This window comes from Nicotiana tomentosiformis, chromosome 1 (assembly GCF_000390325.3).
Source record: "Nicotiana tomentosiformis chromosome 1, ASM39032v3, whole genome shotgun sequence".
NCBI lineage: Eukaryota > Viridiplantae > Streptophyta > Magnoliopsida > Solanales > Solanaceae > Nicotiana > Nicotiana tomentosiformis.
In genome coordinates this window covers 119,249,105-119,272,777 of record NC_090812.1, presented here as the reverse complement: position 1 = coordinate 119,272,777, position 23,673 = coordinate 119,249,105, and the positions used below count along the sequence as shown (strand labels likewise).

General features: G+C 36.5%; 3 protein-coding genes across 3 annotated transcripts; 2 read left to right on the top strand and 1 right to left on the bottom strand.

The window, feature by feature from the left end:
* Positions 1–1,305: 1,305 nt before the first annotated feature.
* LOC104104228 (peptidyl-prolyl cis-trans isomerase FKBP15-1) lies at positions 1,306–6,415 on the bottom strand. The gene is made up of 6 exons (XM_009612250.4): positions 6,259–6,415; positions 6,041–6,090; positions 4,888–4,950; positions 3,534–3,624; positions 2,476–2,580; positions 1,306–1,630 (listed from the first exon to the last, which is right to left on the bottom strand). The coding sequence occupies exons 1-6, from the start codon at positions 6,320–6,322 to the stop codon at positions 1,554–1,556; spliced, it is 450 nt and encodes a 149-aa protein (XP_009610545.1). The 5' UTR covers positions 6,323–6,415; the 3' UTR covers positions 1,306–1,553.
* A 2,182-nt stretch (positions 6,416–8,597) lies between these two features.
* On the top strand, positions 8,598–9,371 carry LOC138909005 (uncharacterized). Its single transcript, XM_070199970.1, has 2 exons — positions 8,598–8,952; positions 9,052–9,371. Exons 1-2 carry the CDS (start codon positions 8,598–8,600, stop codon positions 9,369–9,371), a joined length of 675 nt encoding a protein of 224 aa, XP_070056071.1.
* Positions 9,372–19,850: 10,479 nt separating this feature from the next.
* On the top strand, positions 19,851–23,222 carry LOC104104226 (receptor-like kinase TMK4). The gene is made up of 2 exons (XM_009612249.4): positions 19,851–22,302; positions 22,545–23,222. The coding sequence occupies exons 1-2, from the start codon at positions 20,031–20,033 to the stop codon at positions 23,042–23,044; spliced, it is 2,772 nt and encodes a 923-aa protein (XP_009610544.1). The 5' UTR covers positions 19,851–20,030; the 3' UTR covers positions 23,045–23,222.
* The last annotated feature ends 451 nt before the right edge of the window (positions 23,223–23,673 follow it).

The following is a 23,673-nucleotide window of genomic DNA, read 5'->3' as shown; positions in this document are numbered from 1 at the left end:
TCCCCAAAAAAGGAGGTGTGGCAAGATCTTGACAATGATATTCATCTAGCATGGTCTACAAAGAGATTGTGGATTTAAGATGAATTAGTTCAGATAATGTGTTCTTCATTTTGATTTGTTTAATGCGCTGTATTTATGGCTACTCTATTACTTTTCTGTTTTTGGATAGTTATTGTTGGATTTCCTATATGCATGTAATAATTGTATTTGATTTACGCATGCACGTTTGGGGATTTGCATTATTATCATTTTCTTGGGTCTGTTTGAAACAATGAAAGTATTCCCATATCTTTATGTTTATATAAGTAATGAAGAAAATATTTATATTTCTTTATGTCATCTTTGTTCTATATAGTTCATATGGGTTAGTGTTTACACGTGCCGGAATTAAGCTTTTGGGTTTAGAGTTTGAAGATCACGGTATTAGAAATTAGGCCCAAGCGTATGGTTTGCGTGTTAGAGCTTATGATTGTTTACTGCCAAAGAGAACTGTCTATCCTTCTCTTTATGCCGATATATATTTCTCTGATATATTCACTGCATGCAGTTCAACAATCAATTGTCAACAACATAATTAATAAATACATTATGTTATATATATATATATATATATATATAACATAATATACATAATTAGTAAATATATTATGTTTATATATTATACAGAAGGATGTTTCATGTCATGGCCTAAAACACTATACTCTTTCTTTCTGGTGGTATTTAGTTCTATTATTCTTTTTTTATCTATTGGCGCATATTGCAAGACTACAGCCACTGTTCATCAAATTAGATCTAAAGAAAAGAAAAGGCTAAATGTAACGATCTCGGTCGGTCATTTTGATCATTTGTATATTCGTTCGGTGGTTCGAGGTCGCAAGTAGCTTCATATCATTTTGATCATTTGCATATTCGTTGGGTGATTCGAGGCCGCGAGTAATTTCATATGAGTATTATGACTTGCGATGGCTGATTTCTGTTTTCGAGCGGTTCAGAATTGATTTGGAAAAATGATTCTCATTTTAGGAGCTTTAAGTTGGAGGAGTTAACCAAGTTTGACTTCTGCGTATTTGATCTCGATTCGGAGTTTTGATGGTTCTATTAGGTCCGGATGGTAATTTCGGACTTAAACGTATGTCCGGAGGTAGATTTGGGATTGGAAATGTGGTGAAGGCAGTAATACACATTGGAAGTCATCGACATGCTCGTGGAATTTGACAAGAATTTTAGTTTACTTAGCTCCGCGATTGTTACGTAGATATACTCGTGGTATCCACTATCATATACTTTTGAGGTAGAAAAGAAAAAGAAAAAAACTATCAATGGTACAGAATTTAAAAGTAATGATGGCAAAACCATCTTGGGAGTTCATCGTCCATCCACTTAACTTTAGCAGAGGAAAAAACTAGTGACAAAAGGAAACACACTTGAGGTGTCATTTTGCCAGCAGCCAATACTTTAGTATCTAAATTATCAAAAAGAAGCAAATATAACTATAAGATAACCTAAAAATAGATTTAGAAGTCGCTAATGAAGAGTGTAGAGACATCGTTAAATCACAGTTCACTATCAGCTGCTGATCTCTTTCCATTCACAGCAACCAGCTCAGTGTCGAAGACAAGTGTAGCACCACCTATATGTTTGAACAGATAAGAAAATATAAAAATACGACTCTGGCTAACTCAAGGAAAAATTTACATAACAAGGGAGAGTACAAAACTCAAGCAAGAAGTAAAAGAATCTCGATAGAGGATCTCGATAGAGGATAGATGTCGCGTCATATGAACTTAAGAAGCATTAAACCCACATGCTGAATACAGCCTACCGCCCCTCACCCTACCCCATTTTCTCTCTCTCTATATATATATATAGAGGAATCATGGAGATGAATTCAGTTATTAATCCAGACAGCGGACCCAAAATTACTTTGAAGAAAAACCTTTACGATGTTTTGCTACTGTGGCTAATCACATATAAATCGAAAGCAACGCCAACAAAGACAGTTCATTCGGAGTGAAGAAAGACCTTTACAATATTTTGGCAAAACTCTTGAACTTCTTTCGAAATCTTCATTTATTTCCAAGTTTTTGCAACAAAAAAAAAAAAGAATTCCAAGCTTAAAAATTGCCCATTTTTCCAGAATTTGCAAATTCTGAGAAGAGAATTTCACCAAACACACACTTTTTGGAAACCTAAAAACAGTTGCAAGAAATGTTTGCAAAATCCCTTTGCAAGTTCTCCAATAACTCAAAAACAAATGCAACCTTGCTAAATGGAACAGAAGCAATGCCACCAGCAGGAGAGTACATTAACGGCTACTGAAAGCAAGTCTATTAAAACTATTTGTTCAGAATAAGAAATAAACACCGGAAAATAGTTGACCAGTGTACCAAAGGATAATGCTTAAAGTTTGTGGTCTATAGGTTCAGCTAATGCATAAAGCAGAATTTAAGTTACTAAAGAAGTAGCTGATGTTACCTGGAATCTTTGGTGGAGATCCACTCTCGCCATAACCAAGTTTAGCAGGGATCTTCAACTTTCGCTTCTCTCCCACGCACATTCCAAGAAGTCCTTGATCCCAACCTGCAAGGCGACATTCAGTATCCAATGGCTTGTTCTGTTCTTTTGTTAACTAACCCTTTCAGGACAGCTTACCATCATTCGCATAATATATCTTTTTAGAAAAAGTAATATTCTATATATCTCCAGTCAACATCTATATTTGTCTATGTCCATAAATATGACTCATTGTGGACTGCGAGAGTATCATATTTAATGAACTACATAGAAGGTAATTCAGAACAAAGAAACATAAATCTAGCTTATAGGAATTCATACTATAGACTGCTTTACTTCATGAGGAGTAGATGTGTTACCTTGAAGAATAGGACATACAAAAGAGGTTCTCATACTTTATGAGGAGCCAACAGCCCAAAAGGGCTCATATCTTGAAAAGGCACACACTTTTTACAATGTTATGATTTCAGTTTGTCAGATTTTATTTACATCTCAAGCTGTTTTTCCTTTTTCTTTTCTCTTGCTAAGTAATAACCAGGCTCTTCTTTTTCCAACTTTCACTTTGGTGTAAAGAGAGAATTCCTTTGTTAAGCCACAACCCTATATGTCAATATTTGGAACGAGTTTGGTATATTATAAATGAGAGATTTTTTGACATATCAAAAGGAAAAATTTTACAGTCCAATGTATATGACTATATTCATAAGCTCCCACAAAGTGAAAAGAACTAGACCTTGAAAAGCAAGAGACAAAAACAATGTCATCTTTTGTTTTGTCACCACTACACCCATTTACTGCGTGCGGATATTAGCACTTATCATTGTCAAGAACTCAATGATTTTTCGCTGAGATTCTAGTTCCTAATATGCTTCCCACAACTGCTTATCATTGAGGGAAACCATCAAAGAAGAAAAAGAAAGGAAGAAAATGCACCAATGCAATTATTTCACGTGGGCCATAGTTCCAAAGGATTAGAAATGATGTAGAGTGGGTATTGATAAAAAAAACGCAAAACAAACCTTTAATCACTTGACCACTTCCAAGCTCAAACTCAATGGGGTCATTCCTCTCATAGCTGGAGTCAAATACAGTTCCATCTGTAAGTTTTCCCTGCAGGCACATTAAGATATAGGGTAAATCACTTGGACGTTACCTCTAGCTCAACAAAACTAAACCAAACTCCCCTCTTACATAGAAAATACAAGAAACTGCGCTGCAGTTTAAAGTGTTAGTACATATACCTGTTAAATATGGATATGCCAGTCAAATATGGATGACGTCAGCAAAATATATGCCCGTTAAATATAGATGAAGTCAGCAAAATATTGTCGTAAGTTTCTATTAGTAACCTCACTGGATTGCCTAATTTCAACCACTAACTCTCCCTCCCCAATCCTTTCCCGTTTGTTTAATCACATATGCCAATGCTAATGCTGCCTCCTTCCTTTGTCACATGACATTTCCTTCATAGTTCCTGATTGGCATGTATTCATTACTCCAAGTTCCTTGTGAGCATGGAACGCCTTTCTCATATACATACAGTTAAGTGGAGAAGAACTAAGCTATCAAATCCATAAGTTGAAAGAGAACCAAACAAGTAAGAATAAGACGAAGACAAGTGAAAGAGGATGGTTCAATCAAGAGAAAAGTTTTTTAACTTTCTTTTGATCATTCAAGTGCCCCTAAGTTGGTTCGTTACCCTGATTGAAAATAAAAGGAATCTGAAAGAGAAATGCACAGGACCTAGCTTCTTCAAGCACACCTCCTCCTCTACACCCGATCCCTTTTCTCCTTCAATCATTATGTTTCTGATCCACGCATTGTCTAGGCTTTTATGTTGTATACAAAACAAATTGTGTTTTTGATCTAATGCTGAAATGTATATGTTATCAAATACATTTATTTTGAGTTAATGATTGACCTGCTTCCAAAGCTTTCTTTAGAGAAAAAAAGAAGAAGAAGAAGGAGCAACTTCAGAAACAAGAAAAGGAAAATGAAGCTTAATAACTGAGGAAAGAGATAGAACTTTTCGTAGAGATTGAGTTGGTCTTAAGGAAAGAAAAGGACTATGTAAAAAATCTGAATAATCAAGTGAAATCTTTCACCTCACTACCCCATTCTCATCTTCTAGCCCATATGCATGAATATAATTCTCCAACATAATTGACAGAAACCCAGTAATCAATTTAAGGATTGCCATTGTTTTTGGATAAAGCTAAGTAAGTATTGCTTAAAGGAGTAAACACAATAATTTGCTAATCTACCATTAGGGATTGCAATAAATTAGAAACACCTCATTCTTAGTGGGTAACTTTCCTTCCATCCACAATTAGGAGCTTTTAAATAGTTAAGTAGAGAAGCACTTCTACTCACACTGTAGTGTACTGAGACTCTATCACCCTTGTGAGCCTTAAGTTCGCAAGATTTTGGCTTAAACTGCAAAAGACCAAGAAAATAATAGGTTAGGGTTTAGACTACGGAATCACCAAATGAAGGAGACTTGTGCACAATTTACAAGCATTACTATCAACATTGAGAAACATAAAAGTTTGATGACTATAAATGCAGAGTGTATTTATTAATAACATCATAGTAGTGAAACATTTGAGAACAAATAGTTAGTAAGATCCCATGAGAGTAACAATAATCAATGCTTTTCTCCAGGTAGCTGTGGCACTGGATTTGATAAATTTATGCATACTTAATTCCTGGACAAGTAGGTCTCAATTTCGTGGACACAGCAACACAGTTACTTTACTGCAAGATGGATCAACAATACTTTCAGTTGACAAATGCTCCGTGAGGGACAAAAAACATAGATATAAATCCCATAGCATGACAAAATATATTTATATGACGGACAAGTATGGAAGGTAAGAGACGCGTAACGGAAAGAAAGAATGCTTATCTATTTTTCTCCTGTTCACCAATTGTTCTCTGCCAAATACACTATTTCTCATAGCTATGAACCACCAAAAGATACTAGCTTTTCATGCTCTCTTATCCACTCAGCAGTGTGAGTATACAGTTGATGTATATCCAAACTTGGTGAGGGGATTCAGTCGAAGCAATTAAAGAAACAGACCCCCCCCCCCCCCCCTGTGTGTGCAGAATCTCTCTATACAATTCCGCTAAAGCTAACAGTATAGAGAAAATATGACTCAATTCGCAAATCATTAGTCTAAAGCAGAATGTTGAACGAAATGACATTTGTAACCTAAAGCTATGCTCCTTTTAAATTTTTAATTAAATACCCGCAACCTAAAACTATGCCTGAAGCAAGAGATTCTAGTATCCTCCAACGCGAGCTTCTCTCTTTAGAAATTGAAAATATAAGAAACTTGAAATACAATAGTCTAATATTCATCGAAAAATTGCCACGCATGGAAGTCATACACGAGAGATCTTTAAATGAAGAAGTTCAAACAAAACGAAACTTAATACTATATAAACAAAACGCAGTTCATTCTTTAATCAGTTATAAGTACCACGAATCGTCGAAGAATAGAAATGCCAAAAATTTTACCTTCACACCGATCTGCAATTCCGTAACATCACCGGACTTCTTAGCCGTAACTGGAAAATACAAATCGAAACTTAGACCGTATTTGACAGTATTCCTATTGACTTAATATTTGATTTTTAGCTCAAAAGAAAAGAAAAGAATTTTAGCACGTTGAATATCGCATTAACAGATCTGATACAAAAATCAATAGCGTGACATATAACCTTCAAAGAGATTACCTATGGTAATCAGAAGAAGAACTAAGAGAACTGAAGCGGCATTGAATGCGCGGCTGAATTTCATTGTCGATTCTGTTTCTTCACACTGCGAATCTCCTCTTGTTCTTCTTTCCTTCCGCTAAATATAAAGGCAGATCCACAATAGCCACCGCGGATCTCCAACGTAATAAAAGAACCACGGAACCAATCATTATTTTCCACGTCATCGATCATGAAATCCACGCGGACGAGCTGTACAATGTCGTCCCTGTCATCAATGAAGGGCCCAATTAATCATGGAAAATACAAAAGATCTTACCACTGTCACAAAAGAGTAGAGAAGTTGTTTCCGGGAAACCCTCGGCTCATTGACAAAAGATCTGTAACAACAGAAATCAGAAAAATAATATAAGCACCGTAAGAGATAGCAAGTAAATGTAAGGGGAATAATAATAATAATAAATAAATAAAAAGTGTAAAACACAACAAAAAACGCTAGCAGTTTTAGACACAACACTATCAAACTAGTCGGTACAACGAGGAAAAACGCTCGACTACCCCCTAACCTACAACCCTAATGCTCGACCTCCATACCTTCCTATCAAGGGTCATGTCCTCGGAAATCTGAAGTCATACCATGTCCTGCCTAATCACCTTGCCCCAATACTTCTTAGGCCCTCTACCTCTTCTCGTACTTGCCAAAGTCAACCGCTCACACCTCCTAACCGGGACATCTAGGCTCCTCCTCCGCACGTTTCCGAACCATCTAAGCCTCGCCTCCCGCATCTTGTCGTCCATGGGAGCCACGCCCACCCTCTCCCTAATATTTCCATTCCTAATCTTATTCAGCCTAATATGCCCGCACATCTATCTCAACATTACTTTCATCTTCTGGATATGTGAATTCTTGACTGGCCAACACTCAGCTACATACAACATGGCCGATCTAACCACAACTCTATAGAACTTACCTTTACGTTTTGGTGGCACATTCTTGTCACACATGACTCCAGACGCTAACTTACATTTTATCCACCTCACCCATATACGGTGCGTGATATCCTCGTCGATCTATTAAGTTTAGAATTTTAATAATGATCAATAATCTAAAGAAGCCTTGACTAATGACATCTCATTGTGTGCAGATTCTATGATCAAGAGCAACAACATTGATGAAAGGAAAGAAGATCATATGGGAGGTCAGAGAAACTCAACGGCTATATGTTTTGAACTTTGCATCAAATGAAAAGAAAATCAATCAATCAAAGAACAAAGAAGGAAAATCAATCAATAAGACTTGCTAAAGATCCTCAAGCGCGCAAAAAAGGAAAGAGAGCTAATCACGACTAAAGAACAAATCAAGAACAATCTGCGTAAAAGCTCTAATCAAGGATAAATGGAGGAACCAATTCGTCATGATTAAGGATGAATCTAGTTACCCTTTCAAGCTAGATTCATGAGGCTACCCTTGGGTCTCACTCTTAGATATCTATGCCTCACAAGGAAAGGCCTCCAATAATTGCTGTTATGCGATCCCAGAAGACAAGGAATCAGAAGACTCATCAAGCTATAAAGGAAGAAATAGTAGGGCATCGAAGAGCATGCAACTTCACATCTGTTTTTATACATTTCTAGCTCTTAGTACAAACACTGTATTCATGAGTCTACAAGTGTCGCAAAAGATAGGAAGACTTAGAAAACTAAACAAAAGATGTGTCAACATTAGAAAAAAATATTGTTATTGTATATCGTTGGTGGTGAACGTACTAAAATCATCGCTGTTGTAAACGTTTACTGAAGATCTAGGAGAATCCTTGTGACCCAAGTGAACTGGATGTAGGTACCATACCGGTACTGAACCAGTATAAAAATTGCTAAGCCTCCTTTACTTTTCTCTTTGTTCAGTTTATTTCTGTTGCGATTAATTCCTGTGTAAAGTTTAGTCGACTAATTTCCTACATAGTCAACTAAGTTTTACAAATCGGCTACAATTAACCCCCCCTCCCCCCATCCCCCTCTTGTACTTTCAATTGGTATCGGAGCGGGACTCATGAACATTGCTTAACAGTAAGTGAGGAAAAGATCATGGCATCAAACACAGTCATTGGAGTACTATTTCAAGAAGGAACTTCTGAGGTACGACCTCCTTACTCCAATGGCCAGCACTTCTCATTAGAAAGTGCACATGGAGACCTATACTATGTCATATGACATTAAGGTTTAGTGTGTGATCAAAAAGGAAAATCTTCCAATTCCGCCAAAGAAGGATAAAGATGGTGAAATCATAGTATCATTTGTTTAGATTATTACACTGAAGAAAAAGCAGTATTATCCAAGTGAATGCTAAGGCAAAAAATCTGATGTGCAATGCTATAAGCGGAGAAGAATATGAAAAGATATCTAGTTGTGCAACTGCAAAGGAAATGTGGGATAAGTTAGAAGTCATATATGAAGGAACTAACAAAGTGAAAGAGACAAGGATCAATCTCCTGGTTCGAGATTGTGATCTTTTTCAAATGAAGGATGGAGAATCAGTGGAGGAAATGTTCTCTAGGTTCAACAAAATCCTTGGAGACTTGAAATCCTTTGGTAGACCAATCAGAAGTGGAGAACAAGATAGAAAAATTCTGAGAAGTCTCCCTACAATTTGGCAACCCAAAGTTATTGCTTTAGAATGTCGGGATATTGACAAAATATACTATGATGAACTCGGAGGTGATCTAATTGCGTTTGAGAAAACACATTAAGACAGGAAAGTCCAACAAGAAAAAAAGAAGACAGTTGCGTTCAAAGCAACTATAACTGAATAAGAAGAAGAAGAAGAAGAAGAAGAAGAAGAAGAAGAAGAAGAAGAAGAAGAAGAAGAAGAAGAAGAAGCAGAAGAAGAAGGAGGAGGTGAACAAGATAAGAATATAACTATGCTCTCTAAAGTTGTAACAAGCATGATGAGGAAAAACAGAAATAGCAGAAGAGGTAAATCAAATTTAAAAAAAAGTAAGATGAATACTGAAAATGACAAAAATGACAGAAGATGCTACGAGTGTGAAAAACATGGACACATTCAAGTTGAATGCCCTGAACTGAAAAAGAAACTAAGCAGAAATTTCCAAAAGAAGAAATCCTTTGGAGCTTGAAGTGATGAAGAAGAATATGACAATGAGAAAATTGTCAACATATGTTTCATGGCCATCAAAGAAGATAGCGATAAAGACTCGGGTGAGCTTGGTCTCATGGCAGACGAAGGAACAAGTGAGGTACGTCTTTCTACATATCCTAACTATCATGAACTCCAAGAATTTATTGATATTGCTCTTGAAGAGACTGAAAAAGTTCTGAATGAACTTAAAAAAATCCAAAGAGAAAAGAAAGACTGGGCTCTGAAATTAGAAGTTTGTGAAATTGAGAGAGATATGATTCAAGATGAAGTTAATGAACTTCAACTTCAACTGAATGGATTGCGAAAATCCACCGATCATAGCTCAATTAGATCAAATTAGTTTGCTCCTCATAATTTACCAACTAGAACTAGAAATCGCTCTGCATGCACTCATTACGGCAAAAATGGCCACAGCTCTAACTACTGCAGGCTTAGAATTAGAGGAGAAAAAGTCTCTGAAAATTTCAATAATCACTCATGTTTTTATTGTGGAAAACCTGGTCATACTTCTAATCATTGCAGTTTAAGAACAACAGGAGATGGGTCTGGCGACCCAAGCTCTCTAGTCAAGCTAATATTAGAAACACTAACCATTTAGGACCCAGGCAGGCTTGGGTACCTAAAAATAAGTAATCTATTTTTGCAGGAACACCATAAGAAGAATTGAAAAGGGAAATGCTACCTTGATAGAGCGTGTTCCAGACATATGACAGGTGACAAACAAATGTTCAAAATTGTCACCAAACTAGATGGAGAAACAAACAACTTTGGAGACAAATCAAAAGGAAATATAATTGGAGTTGGAAAAGTTCTTCTCAGCTCAACATGTGATGTAGACGAAGTGTACCTAGTTGATGAACTTGGCTATAACCTACTCAGTATCAGTAAACTATGTGACAATGACTATGATGTTCGTTTTAAAAAAAATATGGTTGTTTTATTAAAGACGAATCAGGTAAAGTTATTCTTTTTGGAAATAGAGGTAGGAATGTCTACACCATCAGTAATTTGTCTAGCCTCTATGATTGATGATCTTTGGGTGTGGCATAGAAAACTTGATCATGCCAACATGCATACTATTCATAACCTTTTCAAAAATGATCTTGTCATTAGTCTTCCAAAACTAGATTTTTCAAAAGATCAAATCTGTGATGCATGTCAACTAGGAAAATAAACCAGGTCCTCTTTTAAAGTTAAAAACATAGTATCTACTACAAAGCCTCTTCAACTCTTGCATATGGAACTTTTTGGTCCAACTAGAACAGGTAGTATATGTGGTAGAAAATATGCCTTTGTTATAGTAGATGATTTTTCTCGATTTACCTGGGTTATTTTTCTAAGTCATAAAAATGAGGCATTAAGAAATTTTGAAGTCTTCTGCAAGAAAGTACATCGGGAAAAATGTTACTACGTATCTTCTATAAGAAGTGACAATGGAGGAGAATTTGAACGCAAAGCATTTGAGAACTTCTGTAATGATCAAGGGATCTCCCACAATTTTTCATCTCTAAGATCACCTCAACAAAATGGAGTGGTAGAACGCAAAAATAGAACCTTGCAAGATATGGCAAGAACTATGATTGTGAAAAATTCCCTTCCACACCACTTCTTGGCAGAAGTTGTAAGCACAACATGTCACATCATCAACAGATGCTTAATTCGACCTATTCTCAAGAAGACTCCATATGAACCGTGGAAAGGTAAAAGACCCAATATCAGTTATTTTCATCCTTTTGGTTGCAAATGTTTCATCCACAATAATGAAAAAAACAATCTTGGTAAGTTTGATCCCAAAAGCGATGAAGGTATTTTTCTTGGATACTCTCCCTCCAGTAGAGCATATAAAGTTTTTAATAAGCGTACTCTTTCTATTGAAGAATCTATACATGTTATTTTTGTGGATACTAACCCTCGCTTAAGGAATGAAAAACTTCCTGAAGATGAGAAAATTTCCATAGTTACAAAGTCTATCAATAAAGGTGAAAACTCTCGTGATGAGGTGACTGATCAGCAAGATTAGTAGACTGCTAGTCGTGTAGATAATCAGGAACTTCCTACAGTTGAACAGTCAATTCTCATTGAAAAGGAGCCAGTATTAGTTGTTCCAAATGAATGGAAAAGTGAGCATGGATATCCACATAAGTACATCATTGGAGATCCTCAGGAAGGAATGAAAACTAGAAGATCACTAAAGCAGACATCAAATATTGGTCACATATCCCAGTTTGAACCAAAAAATGTGGATAAGGCCCTTGGAGACGAAAGCTGGATAACTGCAATGAAGGAAGAGCTTGATCAATTTGAGAATAATAAGGTATGGGAACTCATTTCTAAACTCCAAATACATAATTGTTGGAACAAAATGGGTGTACAGAAATAAGTTGAATGAGTCTGGACAAGTAGTACGAAATAAAGCTAAACTGGTTGCTCAAGGCTATTCACAGCAAGAAGGAATTGATTACGAGGAGACTTTCGATCTTGTTGCCAGGTTAGAATCTATTCGCATCTTATTATCCTATGTTGCTCACAAATATTTCAGATTATTTCAGATGGATGTGAAAAGCGCTCTCTTAAACGGGTTCATCTATGAGGAAGTATTTGTTAAGCAACCTCCAGGATTTGTAAATGAATCATTTCCAAATCATGTCTACAAACTGTCCAAAGCTTTGTACGGTCTAAAGCAAGCTCCTAGAGCTTGGTATGAAAGGTTGAGTTCATTCCTAGTCGAACATGGGTTTGACAGAGGTAATATTGATACTACTTTTTTTATCAAACGATTGACTGGAGGTAATTTAATAGTACAAATCTATGTAGATGATATTATTTTTGGCAGTACTAACCCTGTTTTATGCAAGGATTTTTCAAACATCATGAAAGGGGAATTTGAAATGAGTATGATGGGAGAATCAACCTTCTTCCTTGGGCTTCAAATCAAACAATTGCAAGTACAGAAAAAAAATTTCATTAGTCAAACAAAGTACACAAAAGAGCTCATCAAAAAGTGTGGCATGTCTAATGCAAAGGCCATAAGGACTCATATGAGTCCGTCAACTACCCTGGATGAAGATAAAGATGGTAAGAGTGTCGATGAAATAATGTATCAAGGTATGATTGGTTCTCTAATCTATCTTACGGCTAGTCAACCTGATATTATGTTCAGTGTTTGCAAATGTGCAAGATATCAGTCAGCTCCCAAAGAGTCCCACTTGACTGTTGTTAAATGTATTATCAGATATATAATAGGGACAGTCGACTATGGATTATGGTACGAAAGTTTAAATGTCTTTGATCTCAAAGGTTTTTCAGATGCAGACTTTGCAGGAGATATAATTAACAGGAAAAGCACAAGTGGAACGTGCCAATTACTTGGAAAATCTCTCATATCCTGGCACAGCAAGAAACAAAGTTGTGTTGCCCTATACACTACTGAAGCAGAATATTTGGTTGTAGGCAACTGTTGCACAGAAGTTCTATGGATTATGCATCAACTGTTAGATTATGATTTACGTCTTAACTGTGTTCCTATTATGTTTTATAATACTAGTGCTATTTGTCTTTCAAAAAATTATGTGCATCATCCAGGGCTAAGCATATTGAGATTAAGCATCATTTTATACGTGATCATGTTGCTAAAGGCGATATTGTGTTACAATTTATCAATACTAGAAATCAGTTAGCAGATATTTTTATAAAATCATTACTTGAAGCAAGATTTTGTTTCCTTCATGACAAAACTGGTATTTGTTTAATTTCCGTCTAACTGTGCTAAATTTTTCCATAATTGTATAAGTTTATAAATTTTTCCATAATTGTTCTTCATAATTTTCGCCCTAAAAATCTTTTAGTACTTGATTATTCTGTATTTGCATTAATGACTGAACTGACGGCGGGCTTGCAGAAGGCAACTTTTCAGTTGCCCTTCACATGTCTCTCCAAGAATCGAGGCGTCCATTCAAACTCTTTTTAACCTATTTCCCCTCGATCATATCTCCCATTCTCTCAAAGAAAATCATTTTCTCTCTGCTCTCTTTTACTCAAGGCCAAAACCAAACTCTCTCATTCCTCCTCCATGCTCAGAAGAAGCCATAGCTTCAAGAAAAACCATCAAATTGATGATCCTGTAGATGTAGAAAACTCAGAAAGCACATATCATCCATTGTTCGAGGATGATTCCAGTGATTCTCAAGAAGATATTATCATCTCCCAAAAGAGGGCTGGAAAGCGTCCAATGGAGTCCATCCCTAAGCAATCGTCTCAAAAAAGAGAGAAAACTGAAAGCATAGAGTTTGGCCCTGAATACAAGATGCATTTTTATGGCCCCGAAGAGAAGGCTAGGTTTGTTGCTTTCAAAGGAAAGTCGATTGCTTATGATCGCACTATAAGTTTGAAATCTATGAAAAACTCTCACTGTGATGTTATCTCTGTGTTTGAAACTCAAAAACGTGTCTATCATTTTGCTACTGTAGGTGACACTGTCTATGAAGAGCATGTGCGTATGTTTATGTCAATATGTTTGTGAATGATAAAGATGATCTAGAATCCATTATTTTAGGAACTTGTATTATTCTTGACGCTTATCAGTTTGAGAAAATTTTTGCAACAAAGTTTGTTGGGTATAGTTTATTTGTGCAACATTCTTGGCCTGATAATTTTGAAGTCTCGTTTGAGAAAGCAAAAAGTGTGTTGTCTAAAAAAACCCCTGATAGTGGTCCAAAAAGTTTGAAATTTAAACATTGTGTACTAGCCTACATTATTGCTACCACTTTGCTACCCTATACTAGTTCTCTTAGCACCCTATCTCTCCGAGATGTGTTTGTCTTGTACTGCCTGGTAAACGGGAAGGCTATTAATTGATTTGCTTGGGTACGTAGTACATGCTTGAAAGCATCATGCGAACAGTTTGCCCTATGGTTTACTAATCTTTCACATCTTGCAAGTTATGAAAGTGGATCTGTCTCTCTATGCCCCTAAAACCATCTCCAGCATATATGACAAGACTGCCTTTGCCACGATGGGATATACCTTGATTGAGGGAACTTGGCTCAAGAAAGATAAGGCACCTGAATCCATCCCTCAACAGGGAATTGGAGGGATTAAATCTGAAGCCATCAAATCCTCTTCCTCATATCAGTTGCTGCTAATGCAACAAAACATTGCATGTATCAAGGAATTGCTAACCTCTATGCAGGAACATGTGGACAAGATCAGGGCAGTAACCAAGTAAACAGCAGATGTGGCTAGGTTAAGGATCACTCTCCAAGCCACAAAGAGGTAAGGAATCAGGGCAATGCAGGATGTAACTGAGAAGCTGACCAAGTCACCAAGGATATTGATGCCTCACATGACAGTTTCTACACCAAAGTGATCAACACCTTGAAGTATTTCCTTGGAAGGAATTAAGTGTCTGGGTTGTTTAGACAATATTTTTATTTTGTTTTGTATGGTGGGTGTTAAAACTTCTTCTTTTGGATGTGTTTGAATGGGCATGTCAGTCGACTATACCCGGTATAACTGCTAGCTGTATATATTTTTTGCATGCTTAACTAGTACTATTATTAGCTATTGTTCTTGTAGTACCCCGAAAAATTTTGAAATACTTAAGCGCTATTAAGAAAGTTAATGTGTGCTAATTATATTATTTTGTGTGCAGACGAGGACTATTAATATGATAGATATTAATTGGATATGATAATTAGTGTACGGGGTGTATTTGAAGTGATATAGGGCATAAGGAGAGCCCTTGGGACAAATCAAGTTGGAAATTCCCTGATAGACTAAAGTTCCAAATGAGTACACACAAGACCTAACTTTGGACGAGCATATCTACATATACATAAAGAGTTATGTGATGTATAGACTATCAAATGAAAGATCTTCGAGTATAATTCCTAATGCTTCAAACCGTTTGTTATTTGGATATTCCTATAGGAAGTTATGACCAGCTTAACAAACGCTGGCAGAGGAGTGAACTAGGGATGCGAAGCATCCGGGGCCGCATCCGAAAGAAAGGCTGGCAATGAAGTACTGCCATAACATCCGTGTCTGCATCCGAGCTTCGAAGAGGAGTGAACTGGGTATGCAAAGCATCCGGAGCCGCATCAGAAACCCAGAAATCTGGGCCTATAAATACAAAATTGGGGGAAGAGAGTATTTTATGTATTGGGGGTTAGGGTTCTTGAGGTGAAGAGGTGAGTTTGAGCTCAAATCAAGTCCAATCAACTATGGTAAGTTGTTAATAATGTTTTGGATTGATTCTTACTCAATATACATGAGTTCTAACATAATTCTTATATCCAAATACTAGATTTCATCATCAAATCCTCAAGAACACAAAAATCACCAAAGTTGTGATTTTTCAAGATTGATCTACTAGAGGTAATTCCAATGCTTCAAACTCATTTATTATGAGTAGTTAGAAATATTTGAAGCATTTGTTACAAGTTTTAATGGTTAAAAGATTGTATTATAAAACTCTAGTTTATGGAATGAATAGTACTTTTAAGAAAATAAGAGAGAAGATAAATGGTAATCTTGGTGATGAAATTGATGAATACAATAAACCTATGAAATTATTTGTTAGCAAAAGATGGAAGTGATCAACTAAGTAATCACCCGAATTGTATATTTTGCAAGTGTTGATTATGGAAGATGATGAATAGTAACTTGGTGGCATTGGACTATTGATGTAGTATCATTAATGACTTTGAATGTGTATTAAAATATAAGAATGAAGTTGAATGGTCTAGCATGTGAATCTATTTAGCGATTTGAGTTGTTGGAGGCTCGTGACCAACTTATGAGCCATATATGAATATTGATCAATATTTTAGGTCATATTTTGATGTAATTATGATATCTAATTATAGATATCGACTTGTTGGTGATGTTTGGGCATTTTAATCAACATTGAAATTATGGAAGAGGATTGAAAACTTGTGAATGTTAATAAAGCGAAAGCGAGGTAAGTTGATTAAAACTTACTCTACTTGAGGAATTTTCTCTAAAAGCATGTTTTGAGTTAATAATTAAGTTATTTGCAAATGTTCTTTCGTGCTTGTAGGGACAAACAAGTACGGATATCTCCATGCACTAAAATATTATTTTGCATATGTAGTGTCATGTTATTTTATAAAATTTTATTTTAAATCTTGTTGGCAAAATGACACTCAAGGTAAATGTTATAAGTTTTTATCAAAACTTACGTATTGCAAAGAGTATACATATATGAGTGCTAAAGATAAGTTTTCATGGAAAGTATTTCTTTTAAAAATTGATGAGCATAATAGCACTTATGGTATCTTTTAAAGATTGATGTTAAATTGCTAAAGGTTTTAGCATGTAAAAGGTTATTTATTTAATTTTGTTCAAATAATTTAGATTTTCTATAAATGCTATGATTTGGTAAAAATAGATCCTTTGAAGCTACTATGCTATGAATCTATTTTTTGAAGTATCAAATATTTTGGGGGTTACTTGTGTTCACCGACATTGACTTCGGATATATTGTGTTCATTGTCATGAAACTACACGTGTTGGTGTAGGCGTAGATGGCCACTTTGTGGTATAGATTACGGCAGAGTGCTCTCCCTCGAGAGAGTACTATTTTGTTCTATTATTAGCATGGCTGAGTCGATTCGTATGACACTATGATGAGACGACCTGAGCAAGTAGGGTATATGATACTTGCCGCTAGGTATATAACCTAGTTGACCTTATTATGTCGGTGATAGTATAGTACTCCTAGTGAAAGGTAAGGATGATTTTTTTATGTTTAGGCCTAAGGAGCCTAAAGTGATTTTGATGATTTAAAGCAAATAGAATGATTTTGTATGATTTTATCTAAAATCTTGGGTTGATATAAATATTTTAAAAGTATATATTGTGGGTTATGTTTTACTTGTCTTTTATTTAAAATGACAAGGATCATGAATTGATAAATTTTTTTATCATTTATATCAAATATTGATGCATTATTTTTATAAAGTTTGTCCCAAGAACTTAAGCTAGAGAGAGTCTATGACACTTATTGAGTACCGTTGTGGTGTACTCAGTCCTTAGGGGCCCCCTCCAGGGTCCCGCTTACTTTATATGTTTCAGGATGATATATGATACGTGGCATGCGGTCATACTAGGATGACTCTCTTTCCGAGGTATTATGAAGCACCACTTTTATTTCGTGGTAGCTATCATATTCTTTCTTATTTTATTTTTTTGGAATTACTCCAAGTGTTGGTTCTGTTCTTTGGTATAGAGGCTCCATAGATAGTTGTGGGTTTGTAAAAATAGGACTGTGGACTTCATTCATAAAGGAATAATCATTTAATTTGATTATATCATTTTTATGAAAGGTTTCATGTATGACTTTGGAAATGAAAAAAATATATTGTGACTTAATTTGAAAATGTACAATATTTTTAATTGTCTTGCGCAATTATACTTGGTCTTGACATATGGGTTGGTTCACTCGGGTCAGGTAGTGTGCCGGGTACCGGTCACGTGAATTTGGATCGTGATAGTTCTCTTCTTGCTTTTTTTGATTGATATCAAAGGGGGAGATGAAAAAGAGTACAAAGACAGGGGGAGGAACAAACAAGGCACAACAAAACTTAAAGACAGGGGGAGCAGAAGTACACTCGTAAAGGGAAGTATCCCCTAAATTAGTCGAACTCTTTTTAGATTATTGTCATCATTAAAAAGGGAGAGATTGTTAAGTTTAGAATTTTAATAATGATCAATAATCTAAAGAAGCCTTGACTAATGACATCTCATTGTGTGCAGATTCTATGATCAAGAGCAACGACATTGATGAAAGGAAAGAAGATCATATGGGAAATCAGAGAAACTCAACGGCTATGTGTTTTGAACTTTACATCTAATGGAAAGAGAATCAATCAATCAAAGAACAAAGAAGGAAAGTCAATCAATCAGACTTGCTAAAGATCCTCAAGCGCGCAAGAAAGGAAAGTGAACTAATCATGACTAGAGAACAAATCAAGAACAATCTGCGGAAGCTCTAATCAAGGATAAATGGAGGAACCAATTCGTCATGATTAAGGATGAATCTAGTTACCCTTTCAAGCTAGATTTATGAGGCTACCCATGGGTCTCACTCTTAGATATATATTCCTCACAAGGAAAGGCCTCCAATAATTATTGCTATGCGATCCATAAGACAAGGAATCAGAAGACTCATCAAGCTATAAAGGAAGAAGTAGAAGGGCATCACATCTGTTTCTACACCTTTCTAGTTCTTAGTACAAATACTGTATAGCCGAGTCTACAAATGTCGCAAAAGATAGGAAGAGTTAGAAAATAAAATAAGAGTTGTGTCAACATTAGAAAGAAACATTGTTGTTGTATATCGTTGGTAATGAACGTACTAAAACCATCACTGTTGTAAACGCTTACTAAAGATCTAAGAGAACCTTGTGACCCAAGGAAACTGGATGTAGGTACCACACCGTTACTGAACCAGTATAAAACTGTTACGCCTCCTTTACTTTTCTGTTTGCTTAGTTTATTTCTGCTGCGATTAATTCCTGAGTAAAGTTTAGTCGATTAATTTCCTACATAGTCAACTAAGTTTTACAAATCGGCTAATTCCCCCCTCCCCCCTCCTCTTGGACTTTCAACTTCCACATTCGCTTTCCCCGACACGTCGTTGAACTTGCACTCCAAATATTCCGTCTTGGTCAATTAATTAGGGAAAATGACATCCAAAAATTTTCACCCAATGTCCCTTCATGTCCTATGTTTAACTTTGATCCCTGTTTTTTTGTCAATTTTAGTTAACGATATAAAATTAATAGGTTTCAAAGCTATGTCCAAGTTATGCCCCGTGATTGATACTCCCTCATGTCTACTTTAAGTGGTTTTTTAGAACCTTTTTTACATATTAAGAAATTCACCTATTAGCATTAATTAACAATAAAATTGATCATATTAACCTTAATTTGCTCATTGAAAATACAACAAACTACTCCTAGGCACTTTACTCAAGGGCAACTTTGGAAAGAAAAAGTTAATTCCTTCTTGATATATGAAAAAATCAAATATTGTGGAACACAAAAAAGGCAAAAAAATCACTTAAAGTGGACCGGAGGGAGTAAAATCTATCCGAGTGACATAATTTTAAACAAATAATGTTCTGTTGTTAGAGGAAATGAGCTTTCATTGTCATTTACAATCTTTTTAAATTTTTTATGTGTAAAAGTAAATCTCCCATGTGTAAAAAAAAAAAAAGATAGGATCATAAAATTAAAAATAAATTTGTAGAGACCCACAAAACCAGGATCCAAATGGATACTCCATCAATTGCGTCTTGTAAAATTTAATTAAATAGAACAAAAGTTAAATAAAGGCAAGAAAATCCCAAAAAGATATTCAATACTGCGTCGTTTCGTTTTACGCGTGGGAGATTCAAAAATATTTATTTGGCCTTCCTTTTACCAAAAGCAATTATGAAAGTTTTGGAGACTTGCCATAAACAAGCTCTCTCGCCATGCCATACGTTCTCTGCTTACCTTCCTTAATTCAAGCATTCAAATACAAAGCCAAACCCTTCTCTCCTCTTTCTCCTCCTCTCTCACAAACCCTAATCATCGGAACAATGAGGTGACAGAGAAAGGTAGCCACAATGGGCAAAAAAAAGTACAAATTCTACGAATTAATCCTCCTCTGCTACCTCCTCTTCTTCCTCCTCATAGCCACAATTACCTCCGCCGATGATGGCTCCGCCGGCGATGCAGCCGTCATGGCTAAATTGGCTAAGTCTCTTGCGCCAACTCCAACCGGCTGGTCAGGTCCCAACGTATGTAAATGGCCAGGCGTTTCATGTGACTCTTCAGGCAGAGTTTCTTCAATTAGCCTTATATCAAAATCTGTTGCCGGTGAATTACCACCAGATCTTAACCAGCTTTCTAGTCTTCAATCCCTTAATCTCCAAAGGAACCGTCTTTATGGTTCGTTGCCTCCTTTATCAGACCTTTCTTCTCTTCAAGAAGTTCATCTTGATAACAATAATTTTACGTCCGTTCCTCCTAATTTCCTTAAAGGGTTAACGAGTTTAGAACATTTTAGCATTGATGAAAATCCCAGTCTTCCTCCGTGGACGATCCCTGATAGTTTAACGGACTCATCATCCTTGGCTGATTTTTCAGCGTCTAATGCTAATATCATGGGTCAAATTCCAGATATTTTTGGGTCGTTCCCTAGTTTGGAGAATGTGAGGCTTTCGTATAATAACATAACGGGGTTTTTGCCGGCGTCTTTTGCTAACTCTGGGATTAAAAACTTGGTGCTTAATAATCAAAAGAATGGACTTTCAGGTAGGATTGATGTTCTTGGTTCAATGGAACAGTTGACTCAGGTTTGGATCCATGTTAATAAGTTTTCGGGCCCAATTCCTGATCTTTCTCTTTGTACTAATTTGGTTGATCTTCAACTTCGCGATAATACCTTAACTGGGGTGATTCCTGCTTCTTTAACTTCCCTTCCTAAGCTGGCTAATGTGTCTTTGCAAAATAACATATTTATGGGCCCAATGCCGGTTTTTAAAACAGGTGTTCAGGTGAGTCTTGGGAATATGAACCATTTTTGTAATCCTAGTCCAGAACCATGTGATCCACAGGTAACTGTGTTGCTTGAGGTTGCTGGAGCTGTGGGTTATCCAATGAGAGTGGCTGAGTCTTGGGCTGGTAATAATCCTTGTAAAGGTTGGGACTTTGTTACATGCGATCCTAAGGGCAGTGTGATTGTAATCAATTTTGCTAAACAGAATTGGGTTGGTACAATATCTCCTGCTGCTGCTAATCTCACTGCTTTGAAACAATTGGTCATGAGTGATAATAATCTCACTGGTCCTATTCCAGCTAGCCTCACCAGCTTACCAGAGCTGCAGCTTGTCGATGTTTCCAACAACAATATTTCTGGGAAGATACCAAAATTCCGTCCCGATGTCATAGTGAAAACATCTGGTAATCCATTTATGGGGAAAGATTTGCCACCAAGTTCTCCACCCGGAAGTCCTAGTTCGCCTGGTGGGACAGATAATCCGTCTTCTCCAACAATAGGTGCACATAAATCTTCCGTCCCTACGTGGGTGATTGTTGCTATTGTTATTGCTGCTATCATCTTAATCCTAGTTTTGTGCTTGGTGATATATAAATACAAGTGTAATGGGAAATCAAAATTGAGTAAAGTTAAGACAGGCAAGGAGCAAAAACTGAAGAACAATTCCCCTAAAAATGTGAATGGTTATGGTGCTATTCCAAGCACGGCCAGTCAAAGTAGTGCTGCAAATAGTGAAATCTATATATATGATGGTGGGAATGTAACAATCCCAGTGGAACTTCTGCGAGAGGCGACAGACAATTTTAACGAAGAAAATATATTGGGACGTGGCGGTTTTGGGATTGTTTACAAAGGTAAACTCCATGATGGGACAGAGATTGCTGTGAAGAGGATGGAAGCTTCTATAGCTAGTAACAAGGGGCTGAACGAATTCAAAGCTGAAATTGAAGTACTCACAAAGGTTAGGCACAGACACTTAGTTGCACTTCACGGGTTCTGCGTCAATGGATATGAGAGGCTTTTAGTTTATGAGTACATGCCACAAGGGACATTAGGCCAGCACTTGTTTGATCATGAACATTTGGGATTTCCACCTCTCACTTGGAAGCAAAGATTAATAATAGCACTAGACGTGGCCAGAGGGGTCGAGTATCTGCATGGTTTGGCACAACAGAGTTTCATACATAGAGATCTAAAGCCTTCTAACGTACTTCTTGGGGATGACATGAGGGCTAAGGTCGCCGATTTTGGATTGGTTAAAAACGCACCTGATGGGAAGTACTCCGTCGAGACGAAGCTAGCAGGAACTTTTGGGTACCTTGCACCAGAGTATGCTTGTATGTACCACACTCCTTTACTATTGCATGAATTAGTTTAATTTAAACCACTAACACACACAGAACAAACAAAGGAACTACGCAACAACTAGCTTAACTATCCCTAATAAAACAAGCTAAGTATTTTGGATATTCATGTTTGATTAGGAATATGATCATGTATGTTCTTGATGCATGTTCAGTTTACAAATGCTAAGTATCTACAATTTATTCTCATATATATCTTTGTCTGTTGAAACTAGCCACTGGAAGAGTGACTACAAAAATTGATGTCTTTGCATTTGGAGTGATGTTGATGGAGATGATCACTGGCAGAAAAGCACTAGATGAAAACCTGCCCGAAGACAGAAGTCATTTAGTCCCTTGGTTTAGAAGGATGGTAATGAACAAAGAGAACATTCGATACATTCTAGACCCATCCGTGGATCCAGACGAGGAAACTTACCAAAGCATCTGCAAAGTAGTAGAGCTAGCAGGACACTGTGCTGCTAGGGAACCATCTCAGAGACCAGATATGGGCCACGCAGTGAGTGTCTTAGCTCCTCTGGTAGAGCAATGGACTCCAACTGCATCTAATGGAGATGATAGTTTCAATATTGACTTCAATATGAGCCTTCCTCAAGCCCTGCAAAGATGGAGAGCTAACGAAGATTCGATGCTATCTGAAGACATGTATGGTGACTATACCACATCCTCAAGGACTTCAAAGTCCATAACAGCACTTAGGAAGGTGTCAGAGTGAGACAAGTACGTTTAGTTATACAAAGGAACACCAGTGGATTAAAGCGAACAATGTAAAGATACTTAATTGTGAGGAAGGGACATGTATATTAATGCCAAGGAACCCAATGACATAGAGAGACACTTTTCTGTCTCAGGTTTTCATTTTTTCTCTATCTAATTATTCTTACTGTTCATAACATCTAGTTTCTACTTTTGTAACATAAATCTCGGATCAAGTAGACATTTGGGTTTATAGATTTTGATTTTCTGACAAGAATTGACAATGATGCTGGAGAGGAGGAACCACAAAGTTTCATATTATCATTGACTGAATCTGAATAACATTACTACATTCTCCATTTACGACCGTCTACTTACCCTGAGAGCATAAACTGAAATATAGATTGTCCACATAGCATTTGACCTCCTTCTAAATGAAAACAAAGTTACCACTACGCAACTAATATTCCTTAAAATCTCCTTCATAGCAGCTGTATAAGTGTTCAAAGGTGATGTTTTTTACAAGAGAAAAATAAAAGAATCTGTACTACATCCTTTATACTATGTTTATCCAACAAAACTATATTTGCTTCAACAAAATCTAGATGTAAGTTCCCATGCGCAACCTTAGATAAGTGCATTTACTAG